Source organism: Schistocerca gregaria, chromosome 6 (assembly GCF_023897955.1).
Source record: "Schistocerca gregaria isolate iqSchGreg1 chromosome 6, iqSchGreg1.2, whole genome shotgun sequence".
NCBI classification, from domain to species: domain Eukaryota; kingdom Metazoa; phylum Arthropoda; class Insecta; order Orthoptera; family Acrididae; genus Schistocerca; species Schistocerca gregaria.
In genome coordinates this window covers 378,608,809-378,622,355 of record NC_064925.1, presented here as the reverse complement: position 1 = coordinate 378,622,355, position 13,547 = coordinate 378,608,809, and the positions used below count along the sequence as shown (strand labels likewise).

Sequence of the window (13,547 nt, the reverse complement as noted above, 5' to 3'; positions counted from 1 at the left end):
ATATTAGATTTTAGTACCGCTTGTGCCATGTGTTATCAATTGATAAAGCCCTTACTGAGTAAGAAGGTTGTAGATGAAGTGCCTATTGTAAGATTGCAGGAGATGCAGTAGTAGTAAAATAACCTTTTCTATGAAGATAATCACTGTAAAACTCCATATTATTGAATTGGCTTCTAAAAAATTCCCACATATAATGAATATTCCTCAGGACACAGGGAAACTGCCATAAGAACAATGTTATTGAACCATATTTTTATGTAATCTTCACTTTTAAAGAATAAAAATGAAACACTCCCAAATTAAGACACTTGTTTGGTGAAATTACTGACGTGTGGGAATTTATTGTTGTTAATTTCATTTTTGACCAGGTTACGATAAAATCCTTACAGAATAAATAATATGAATGATCCGTAGCAGATTACAAGTTGCTCAAAAACTAATTTCACCACATGAATAGTTTGGCCCATAGGTGTCCATTACAAACAACAGGACAAACTACCACAGCACTTTGGAGCATGAGAAAGTGGACAAGGGTATACCTGGAATGAAACCTGGATGTGGATCAGTGTTGTTGGTTTCTCTTTAGCAAGAAGTGCTGGTTTCATTTGACACCAGACAACCATCATGAAGTAGGCGAAAGTGGCCAGGGACCAGTGTGCATATCACATATGCAGTACTACAGGTTCAGCAGGGAAGTGTGCCGGTCATGTTTTGTGCAGATATAAAGTACACATCGGATGCGTCTCATCTATATTGAGGATAGTTTGTGGGTCATGCAGTACCAGAACAGGAATCACTGACTTATTGTCCAAACTTGGTCAACATTTCAGCAGTGGGTTCACGTTTTCAAGATGATGATGCACAAGGCATACTGCCCAACCTTCACTTTCCTAAAGGAGCCAGGAGTCAATAAAATGGAATGGCCTGCCATAACTGATGACCTGAACTCGACGAAGAGTGCTCGGGACCAGTGGAAACTCACAGTGCAATGTCACAGCAACTCTGTTCACACACTGAATGGTGTCAGAATGACAGCAAGTAAGACTGGCTTGAGCTACGATATCCCAGTTGCCTTATGGACAGCAGCCATGAAGAATCTGAGCATGTTACAGTGTTTTCACAAATGTGCACTTTCAGACAGGTTGTCTTTGATTTGGTTATTGTTGTGATTTCTTTCTCAGTTTTCCTTTATTTCTCTCTCGTAGAGTGTTTTCTTTCATATCCTGCTTCTCTTTAGGGCACTGGGAACAATTTGATGAATTCAGTTGATATGTAAAAGTTTGGGTTGGTCCAGAAAGTGTGTAAAGATAGCTGAAGTGGCTAAGGCAACCGGTCATGATAAGTGGGAAACTTGGGTTTGAGTCCCCGCTGTCACAAATTTACACATATCTCTGTTGGGTGGTAATTTTCATATCTATTTGCTCTTACTTTCTCCAGAAGTTAATAAAGCTTTTACTTTTTCAGAAGTTAATAATCACACTATTTTCAAACTCTGGTGAAACTTTCCCATCACAAAATGTCATTAATGACCTTCTATATTTCTTGCTCCACCATCACTATGATGCCTACGAATTGTGCTGTGTTCCTTCTGGGGCTGTGCAAAGCAACTGGAAATTCAGACGTGAATCGCCCCTGTCATTTTCTAGCAACATGTCCTCATTTTTCATTGTTTTCGGCAGAGTGCATGCTGTATTAAATGGCGTCCAGCTGCACAGATGACGTGGATGATGTGGTAGAGGAGGGGCAATAGTAGCGAAGGGGTCTCTCTTGCAGATGGTACAGCATGGTAGGGGAGGCTTAGTTCTACAGCTTAAGCCTTCATACAAATGTGTTTCTTGCAGAACCTTTAAGCTACAGTTAACAAGTCTGCAGTCATCTTAATGGATTAAGCCAGGATGACAAACAATTCAACACACCAGACAGTGGAAATCCAGGATGGAATGTAACAATATTATGAGAAAGAAAGTTGCTGCTCACCATATAGCGGAGATGCTGAGCCGCAGATAGGCACGACAAAAAAACTCTCACAATTAAAGCTTTTGGCCATTGAGGCCTCCATCAACAATAAACACACACACACACACACACACACACACACACACACACACACACACACACACACACACACACAGGAGTGCAGTCTCAGGCAGTGTGGCTTCGATTGCCTAAGAGTGCAGTCGTGTGTGTGAGTTGCATTTGTGTGTGTGTGTGTGTGTGTGTGTGTATTAATGGCCAAAAGCTTTAATTGTGAGTTTTTCTGTGTCTCTCTGCGACTCAGCATCTCTGCTATATGGTGAGTAGCAGCTTTCCTTTTCATAATTCAACAACTCAAACATATATTATTAAATGCACAGTAGGTACAGCATTAATCTGAAGTTGCAACTGGGGGAGAAATTTACTTTGGCCTGTCTTGTACATCTTTCTTCTTCTTCGTCTTTTTTTCATTCTTTATTTATTTTTTCCCCAAGTTTGGCAGTGGATATAGATTTCGTCTCAAGTTCTAAAAAAATTCAGGATGTTAGCTGCATTCTGTACACAGCAGTATGTGATGTAACATGCACCAAACACAAACTCTTAGTGACTGACCTCTGTTTCTCATTTCAAACTATTCGAATTTCATACAGTACCTTACTACATATAGAAATATCACAGTAACTATGAAGATTAATGAAATGAAAGGCAGCTTATCAAGAAGCTGACAAGTGAGGCTATGATATGCAAGAGAATCAATTTTTTCATTGAATAGTTCCTTTAAAAACATTTCAGAGAAGTTGCAGTGAAACCACATGTGCACACCTCTATTCCTGCACTATAGCTGAAACAGGCAGAGAATGTTTTACTTGTAATGAATGAAGCTTGCAGCTCCGTAGCCAACAGGCAACTGAGGTGGTTGCCCCTTTGGAACAGAGAGATGGACTCGCCTAGTACTGAGAATGAGAAAGCATTTGTGATCATGGGCCAAGTAATTTTGCACAAGCTCTACCTATGAAATAACTTCAAATAGCCCATGACCAGTGTCGTTTTAAATAAAATAATTCTGTTCATTATATTGTGTCATTACAAAACAATGAAGCAACTAAATTGCTGACATTTTGACTGACTTGCTGCAGTCCTCTTGAGGGTGGTTAACTGCTGGGTACTGATGAATGTAGTCACCTCTACACTTTCTACTTTGATTATCTGACGGTTGCCAACGTCACATATCTGGGATATCATTGGAAAATTTAAAGAGAGGTTGTTGTAGAGGGACTGGCTATGCAGTAGGCTATTGGCTATGCTACTCTGGTGGCTGGAAGGCAGTTCTGGTAAGTGAATTGTAATAAATAGTGTATCGGCAGGCTATTGCTTGTGCCACTCTAAACAACTTTGATTGGTGATTGGTAGGCAATTGCAGATTGGCAACTTGTGTCTAGGGGAAGTGGTTTACTGAAGCAAAGTGTTAAGGCCACATGGCAGTTCTCTTGTGGCTGTTGTTTATACTGTCAAACCCGAGTCAAATGGTGCTACTGGCTGGTGAAAATGTGCAGTCTGCCAGACTGGAATTGATGGCAGCCAGACCGTAGGTAACTTGTAGCCATCCTCCCTGTCCATGCTGTTGATTATTTCAATAGTGTCTGTTATTTTTCACTGCTGCCTCCATGACTGCCGAGCAAGCACGTGAAGTTCTTGAAGATTGATAGAACGGCCATTTTTCTGATGATGATCAGCTGTAGCTGCCGTGTTGTTCTGTCCGAGTTGTACATAACATCCGTGCTCCGACACATGATTGCTAATAGGTCTTCTGGCCTCACCAGATAGGCTTCACTGTATTCATACCAAAGTTTGTAACCTGGATACGAGTTGCTGATTTACTATTACCTACGAATCACCAAATAAGAGTTGCCTCCCATTACTTACTGAGCAGCATAGGCAGTAGCCAGCTGATAAGCTATTTCTTACCAATCGCCTACTAGAGTTGCCTTCCAATGAGTGACCAGAGTAGCACAGGCAGTAGCCCACTGAACAACCATCCCCATTTACAATGAGATGCCAAAAGTCATGGATGTTACCATGTTAGACCTTCTTTTGCCCAGCATAGTGCAGTAAATCACTGTGGCATAGACTCAACAAGTCATTGGTAGTCCCTGCAAAAATACTGAACGATGCTGCCTCTACAGCCATTTGTAATTGCAAAAGCATTACCGGTGAATAATTTTGTGCTCAAACTGTTCTCTCAGTAATGTCCCACAAATGTTCAGTGGGTTTCAGGCTATGTGATGTGGTTGGCCAAATCATTCTCTCAAATTGTTCAGAATGTTCTTCAAACCGATCGTGAGCAATTATGGTCTGGTGACATGGTGCATTATCATCCATAAAAATTTCATGGTTGTTTTGGAATAAGTCTATGAATGGCTACAAATGGTCAATGATTGGTTCAGTTGGACCAGAGGACCCAGTCCAGTCCATTCCATGTAAACATAGCCACCACAAGCTTGCATAATGCCTTGTTGACAACCTGTATCCCTGGCATCTTGGAGTCTGCCCACACTTGAACCCTACCACCATCTCTTACCAACTGAAATCGGGACTCACCTGACCAGTCCAATCATCTAGATCCCAGCTGATATTTTCATGAGCCCAGGAGAGGTGCTGCAGGTGATGTCGTGCTGTTAGCAAAGTCACTCACGTCATTCGTCTACTGCCATAGCCCATTAACACCAAATTTCACCACACTGTCATAACGGACATGTTCATCATACGTCCCACATTGATTTATGTGGTTAATGTGCACAGTGTTGCTTGTCTGTTAGCACTGACAACTCTATGTAGATGCTGTTGATCTCTGTCGTTAAGTGAAGGCCATCAGCCACTGCGTGTCTGTGGTGAGAGGTAATACCTAAAGTCTCGTATTCCTGGCACACTCTTGACATTTAGGATCTTGTAATGTTGAATTCCCTAACAATTTCCAAAATGCAATGTCCTATGTGTCTACCTCCAACTACCATTCTGTGTTCAAAGTATGTTAATTCCTGTTTTGCAGCCATAATCACATCAAAAATCTCTTCATATGAATCACCTGAGTATAAAAGACAGCTGTGCCAATGTATTTTGTACCTTGTGTACATGATACTACCACCATCAGTATATGTTCAAATTGCTGTCCCATGATTTTTGTCACCTCAGTGTATAGCAGCCGCTCTTCAAATTATCCAATGACATCCCAGGTATGCGATGTTGGTAGCCATCTGATAACTGAAATAAACAGTGTGTATGGCAAGATATTCACCAGTATCCAGCAGTTAACCACCCTGAATAGGGTAGTAGCAAATTGGTCGAAATGGCAGTTTAGTTGCTTTAGTGTTTTATAATGACCCAGCATAAAATCCAAAATTATTTTATTCAAGGCTCCAAATAGTTTTTCCATCTCTTTTATTTTCTGCTTCCATTATTCAGTTACCTTTTTCATCTCTCTTCATTGTGTGGCTTGTTTTATGCTTTATAATGTTGTTGTTTATTAGTCTCTGTGTTACATGTTTGTTACTCTCCTTCAGTGCAGTATCTCTCTCATGACATCTGCCCTCCATCCATTCTCCCTTAGAGTACATTCATGGTTAATTTCGTTTTTGATTTGCCTGTAATGTTGCTATTCTGAATGGTAAAACAATTGTCTTGATTTTGGGTTTCATATTTATTGATCTTTTTATAACTTTGATGTTACCACGCACTTCTATTTTTCAATACTTTGCTTGAAACTCATTTACCAATTATTTCTGTGTACGAGGTCTGTTCAAAAAATTCCAGAATATTTATAATTTCACACAACAGTGGGTTGGAACAAAATGTGGTTGGCATCCCTGCACACACCTGTGTTTAATGTGTAACTGCCGGAAGTTTCATTTTTGTATGTCTTTTAGTTATTGTTCAGCCCTGTATTGAGTTGAACAGTGTGTCACACAGTTTGTGAATTTCGAGATGGCAAAGTTAGAGGAGCAGTGCGTTGAATTAAATTTTGTGGGAAACTCAAGGTGACCTTTACAGAGACACAGTGAATGCTGCTGAAAGCCTAAAGTGATGAGGGCTTAAGCCGTGCTCAATGTTACGAATGGTTCACATGGTTTAAAAATGGTCAGACAGAAGCTAAAGATAACCCTCATTCAGGACACCGTTTGGCTTCTACTAATGACGCTCATGTCAGGAATGTCAATGAAGTCGCCACCATGTTCATCCCACGGCTCGTGAGTCAAGACCAGAAAGACCTTCGCCTCACAATCTGTGAAGAGCTTTTGGATTGTGCAAATTAGAACGAGATGTTTCTTAAGAAAATCACATGGCCCCTGCAAACATTTTTTATATTTCCAAAGTTAAAAACCCCATTGAAATGACTAAGATTTGCATCAGTAGACAAGATAAAAGAAAATTTGCAGATGGCTTTTCACGTGATCCAGCAAGAGGCATACCAAGACTGCTTCTGGAAGTGAAAATGGTGTTGGAAGCAGTGTATCAATTGTAGAAGAGAGTACTTTGAAGAATACTATGCACAATAAGTAAAAGGTAAGCATAGAAAAATTTTGTAGACAAAGTTCTGGAATATTTTGAACAGACCTTGTACGTTGCTTTCCTATGTTCGAATTCCAACAACTTGGAGTGCTGCAGCTATGGATTTGTTGATACAAATTTGATCCCTTTTGCTAACTACTGTTATATACATTTTGGCCTTTACAAATGTCTGCTTGTGTCTGTGTATGTGCGGATGGATATGTGTGTGTGTGCGAGTGTACACCTGTCCTTTTTTCCCCCTACGGTAAGTCTTTCTGCTCCCGGGATTGGAATGACTCCTTACCCTCTCCCTTAAAACCCACATCCTTTCGTCTTTCCCTCTCCTTCCCTCTTTCCTGAAGAAGCAACCATTGGTTGCGAAAGCTAGAATTTTGTGTGTATGTTTGTGTTTGTTTGTGTGTGTATCGACCTGCCAGCACTTTTGTTTGGTAAGTCAAATCAACTTTGTTTTTAGATATATTTTTCCCACTTGGAATGTTTCCCTCTATTATATATCACAATTTCTGGTATATTTGCAGTCATAGACATTACTTTTAGGGCATTACCCAGGGCCTGTTTCAATCCCAGCATTTTTTCTGGTGCATTTCCTAAATCTCTTTTAAGGTAGTTCTATTGGTTTTCCACACCAGTAATCCTTTGTTCTTTCTTTGTTCACATGTTCTGTTTCACTTTATAATTACTTCAGCTTGTCTGGGTTCCAGCTTTCAGTACCTTTATCCTTAACTTCTAGAGTTTCAAATAGAATTTAGTTAACACTAGATTGTGGTCACAATAACTGTAAACACATGGATAGCTCGTGCATTCCTTAACTTGATTCCTGGGTCTTTAATTTACCATAAGTTAATCATCTTAACATTTTATTTCCTACCCTGACATCTCCCACACATACTCTCTTCTCAAAGTGCTTTCAAACAATGTTTTTTGAATGACTAAATTGTGTCCAGCACATAATTCCACCAATCTTTCTCCCCTCTTAAAATTTGCTTGCATGGAATATTCTCTTCCATTTTTTTTTCCTTTCTTTAACCAATGACTGCATTCCATTCGTCTATTACCACTAAATTCCAAACTATTTTGACACTTTTTTTAGTTCAGTAGTCTTAGCTAAAGCTTCAACTTTAGGTCATTCGCATATGTAGTTGACATGTGTATTAATGTTTATGGTGTCTGTTGTAAGTCTGATTTCACCATGAGTGTTCTTTCTGTCAACTGCATATAACTCTATACTCCATTACCAATTTTCCATTTCATTATTACTACTACTACTACTACTACTACTACTACTACTACTCTGACTCAACCGATATTAAACCCATTATAAGTAATCCTATGACTGCCTTTCCAGAAGTCTACCAATTGTCTTTGCATCTTGCTATTTGATAAACATATGCTTCCATCGTTTCCATTTTTATATTTAGGATTTCTAGTTCTTCATATGCTTTGACATTGCAACAGCTCACATGCCCGCTCTAATTAGCATTCTGTCTTTGCCTGACAGTTCATCCCAAATGCTTTTTCATCCTAGGCAAAATATAGAATAGATAGAGGAAACAGAGAAGATCAAAAGAAGAGCAATATGTCTTGTTACAGATTCATTTAGTAAGCACAAAAGTACCACAGAGATGATCAACCAATTCCAGTGGCAGATGCTGCAAGAAAGATGTTCTACCTGACTGCGTGGTTTACTGGAAAATTTCGAAGAACATAGTGCCTAGAGGAGTCAACTAATGTATTGCTTTCTCCTACATATATCTTGCAAAAAGATGTAGAAGATAAAATTAGAGAATCGACCTCACACATAGGCTTACTGGCAACCATTATTCCCGTGAACCATTTGGGACTGGCACAGGAAAGATGGGAAGTGACAGTGGTACATAAAGCACCCTCAAACATACGTACACCTCAAGGTGGCTTGTGGAGTGTAGATGTAAATGTAGATTTTCTTCATGTGTAGTGTATAAATTGCTTTGTAACAATTTTGTCCTTTACAACAGTGTTAGGAATTTGTAAAGCATAATATTAATTTTGTGTTGATTTCTGGATGACAAAAGGCATACTAATGCTATAGAAGCACTCCCCACCCTGTCAAGTATCATTTCGTGTAACCCCCCCCCCCCCCCCACACACACACACAAGAGGGGGGGAGAGAGAGAGAGGGAGTGTGTGTGTGTCAGTCCTTTCCACCTTCGTTTCTGATGTGGTAGTGCATTGATGTGTGAAATAAACACCAGTTTTCTGGTTTGTATTATGCCTCTTGTCTATCATAGCAAAGTGTGCTTGCTGATGATCAACGGTGCAGTTTGGAAATGAGTGAGGTGCCATATGCCTGGGCATCTACATTTCATTTGCTTTTATATTCCTTCACCAGAAAGGAGAACAGAAGAGAGAATGTTACACTTTGTCCCATTTTTCCATTTTTCATTTGCCCTGAGTACACAATTTTTTTAAAATCACAATGTGTACAGAGTTTCCCTTATACATATATACATGCGTGACGTGGTCATACTAGATAAAATTAATATTTGTTTATTTTTCTGCAGGAATTTCTTGATCGCTCAATGAGCTCTGGTTCAGGATCTGGTCTCCCCCTTCTTATCCAGCGAACTTTGGCCAAACAGATTTCATTGGCCGAGTGTATCGGTAAGGGCCGATATGGAGAGGTTTGGCGGGGTGTTTGGCATGGTGAGAATGTTGCTGTCAAGATATTCTTTTCCCGAGACGAGGCATCATGGAATCGAGAAACTGAGATTTACAGGTAACAGCTAACTTAAAGACGTCACTTCTCATTAGCATATGTAAGAATAAATGATATCCTACTAGTTACATCACACACACTCACCTATTCATATCTAATCTTGGCAAGAACAACATCTAAACTTTGTGCATTCTTTTCTTGGTGTCTCATCGTAGAAAGTTCATCAGATTGCTGTAAAACTATCTTTTTGGGAAATATTCCAATAACACCACAACACAATTTTTTAGTTAATGCAGCAAGTTTCACATTTACTGTCGATATTGACAGTGCTATGAGCAGATTCACTTCTCACATTAGATGTTTTTTCACAGGCATGTACTTCAGTATTCTAGTAATCAATATGAAGGTGGCAGATACAGTCCATTTTTGCAATATAGTTCTGACAGAATACTACCACAACACTGGTTTCAGTTTATGTAATCATTTAGCAAAACAGATTTCCAGATATAGGGCACCAATATATAGACATTCATGATGTTTACAGAAAGATGCGACCGGAACATATGTTATCCACTGATTGACTCAAAGAAATTAAAGATAGTATATGTTACTACAAAGGTGTTAATCGAATAATGTGAGCAGCAGATTCTCATGGAGATGATACCGGTGTACAACTTCACAAGAGACTGGAGGTTTTTGGGTTGGGGTAGGCTTTATATAGACTGGTGTGTGAATATTTTAGTACTTCAGAAGCTAGGTAATTATTTGAAAAACTGTTAGGTTATAGTTTACTAATTTGTCTGAGCTATATGTTGTCATTTATATTAATTTCAGCAAATTCTTAAGTAATTAATAAAGGGTGTCACGGTCCAGAAAAATTAGAGCAACAAAAGTATAGTTGGAAGTTGGAACATAACAAGCACAATGGAATAATAGGCCATGTAGTTTTGGGTGTTTCCAAACTTTAATGGCAAATATTTTTTAAGTTAGCTAATTTCAGGAATATTAGAATACATTACTCTAAAATCTGGATTAGTGTCAATCTAGCTCAACTAAGGATTCATTCCAAAAGCCAGCAAGTTAAATGTTTTTCACTTTCAAGAACTGCATGTGGGCAGTGGGAGTAATTTACTGAAATGAACATTTATTTTTGCACATCATTTACTAATGGTAAAGAAGATGGAGTTGTGCCAATTTTCTCCCACCTTTGCAGTATTTGTAATTACTTGTGATTAAAATACAAATACAAGGGACATTCACACAATAATGCAACATGTTTTTCCCTCGGCCCATTTTGGTTGAAAACATGCAGAATATGTGGGGGGCCATCATGAAATATTCCCGCTTCAGTCCGTATTGTTTCATGGAGTTCGAGTAGGTGACAGCACTATAAGTGGCCTTCAAAATCATGTCTGTAATGGAAATGCATTCCAAGCAGAGATCTGTCATTGAGTTATTTTTGGCAGAAAACCAGAGCATTGCAGAATGGTTACGGAGACCTGGCAGTGAACAGAACAAAAGCACAATGAGTCTGTCATCACCATAGCAAGGTCACACAAATTTGTGTGATCACCCGCATGTCAGCTGGCCACATACAGCTGTGAATCCTGCAATGCTGAAATGTGCAGACACTCTCATTCAAGGTGATTGATGGATCACAATCAAACACCTCATTGCTTGACTGAATGTCTCTGTTGGCAGTGCTGACACTCTCATCCACCACTTGGGGTACTCAGAGGTGTGTGTGTGAGGGTTCCCAGCTGCTTAATAGAAGACCATAAAGAGCAACAAAGGACCATCTGTACAAAATTGCTTGCGTGTTATGAGGGCAGTTGTGACAATTTTTGTCGAACACCTACACAGGTAATGAAGCATGGGTTCATCACTTTGAACTGGAAACAAAATGGCAATCCATGGAATGGCACCACACCACCTCTTCTCTGAAGAGTAAGTTCAAAGCCACACCCTAAGCTGGTAAAGTCATGACGACGGTTTTCTGAAGGGGCTATTTTGTTTGATGCCCTTTCTCATGGTGCAATGTTCAACTCTGAAATGTATTGTGCTACTGTCAGGAAATTGAACAAACAACCTCAGAATGTTCATTGACACAAAAATGCAAACAAACTTCTCCTTCTCCATGACAATGCAAGTGTTTCCCAAGTCTGGGGAACCAAGAGAAGCTCACAACACTTCATTGGACTGTTGTTTCTCATCCGCTCTACAGCCTGGGTCTCGGACCTTCCAACTTCCACATGTTTGGCCCACTGAAGGGTGCACTCCATGGTAAGGAGTACATGGATAATGGAGAGGTTACTGATGCAGCAAGGCTTTGGCTCTGATGTCGACCATTAGAGTGGTACCGTAGAGGCATACAGGCCCTCCCAGAAAGGTGACTTAAAGCCATCCCAGTGAATGGAGCTCTTGTTGGAAAGTAAAGTTTTGTGGGCAAAAGAATAGGGGATAATGCATAATTTTTTTTAAATAAAAGTGTTACATTACTTATTGAATGCCCCTTGTAAAAAAAAAAAAAAAAAAAAAAAAAAAAAAAAAAAAAAAAAAAAAAAAACCCCACACAATGCAGCCAGTTGCTAAACTTTTTATTTACAGTGAGTTTTGCAGGATTTGCTCCATCATCAGGTACTAGTCCAAGTGTTCACTGGAGGTGTGCTGCTTCCAGGAAAACCAGCAGTGTTGAAATGTCGATAATGTTTCAAAATAAGGGATTTTCCTAGAAGCAGTGCACTTAAATTAAACACTAGGACTGCCACTTGATGATGGGGCAAAGCATCTGAAATGTGTTGTAAATAAAAACTTAAGTTTAGCAACTGGTTACAGTGTGTTCTTTATTAGGAATCTGTACCTCAATCAGTAAAAACAGAATCCTTATAGGATAACTTTATTGTCTTTCTGTCTGTCTAACTGTTAAGCCCTGTTTTTGACAAGATTGGGTGAGACATCAAGTGGAAATTTATGCCCTGCACTAATGTCTACAGTCCCTTGGTAGGGTGAAAAGTGTAAGCTTCTAAGTCGGAGTGATGAAATGGTATGGTCATTTATGTCACATATTTTGATAATTGCAAACTCACGCATCACATCCTATAGGTTACTTCCTGTTGGTCTAGAATCATAGAATTTCTCAACAAGCAAGGTTTCACAGTACAAGTAAAGGAAAAAACCTGAAAATAGTGAATTTGTAATTGCATCTTTTTTTGCCATTTGTTGTTTCCTATTGTTTGTCTGTCTGCCTGTCCTTCTCTCTTAAGACCACTTTTTCCTCAGGAACAGGTAGAGGTATGAAGTTAAAATTTGTGTCAAATGTGGGATCTATGGTCCATTGACAGTGTAAATAATTTAAGCTTATAAGTCATTGCAGTCAAAAGATAGACAATGTATGTCACGTATTTTGATACTCATCAAAACCTGTAAGATGAATTATCGGTGGTCTAATGATACTGTGTGCCTGGAAATCGAGAGGTTGTGTGACCAAATCATGGCCAGACCATGGATTTTTCAGTGTCTCAGTGACATCAGGATTCACCAGAAAAAACACATGGTTCAGATTCCATGTTAAACTGTGGCTTCCCTTTCCCTGATTGGATAACTCGGGTTGGTTAGGGTCAAGCAATTCACCAAAGTTGCATCCGGTGAGAGACTTGCATTAGGTCATTGAGCCACTTGAAATTATTATTATTATTATTTTTATTGTTGTTGCTAATATTTGTAAACATAACTTAAGTTTATATGAAACCTTCAGAGGGAGAGTCCTCCTTGCACTTCCCCTTTTTCTCTTTTCTTCTTTTCTTCTTCTTCTTCTTCTCTCTCTCTCTCTCTCTCTCTCTCTCTCTCTCTCTCTTTTAACTGAGTCACCAAACAACAGCTTTCCAAACACATTGATGTGTGAAGTTACTTCTGACTGTCCAAGAGTGTTAAACACTAGATAAACTACCAATATTGGGAAATTATCAAAGCACTTGTTCTTACTGTGACATGGTGGACAAATCTAGCCACACAAATGCCTTACATTAAAATGTGGATAAAAATGGCAAACTATAGTGTGACAAAAAATAATTTTAAATTGACTATGAAAAGTTCTTGTAGAATGTAAACAATTTAAGAGTAAAGATAAAAACTCATAATAGAAGCAGTGAGCAATTGTGTATTCAGAGATGGCATAAAATAATTTTATTTGTTTTCTACTTTCCCACTGTATTAAGGAGCTTTTATTGTTTTTCTCCTTTCCTCATTGCATATTTATTATTCCCGTTGTTTCTCTACTTATTTCTAAGCATTTTCATCCTCGTGCTTTCCTCTGATA

The 13,547-nt window shown here is 39.1% G+C and overlaps 1 protein-coding gene across 1 annotated transcript in view; it reads left to right on the top strand.

Moving 5' to 3' along the window:
• LOC126278031 (activin receptor type-1) overlaps positions 1 to 13,547 on the top strand; it is a 97,283-nt gene that overhangs the window by 33,240 nt on the left and 50,496 nt on the right. Inside the window, exon 5 of the mRNA XM_049977765.1 lies at positions 9,078 to 9,292. Within this exon, the coding sequence (XP_049833722.1) occupies positions 9,078 to 9,292 (215 nt within the window). The remainder of the gene's footprint in view (positions 1 to 9,077; positions 9,293 to 13,547) is intronic.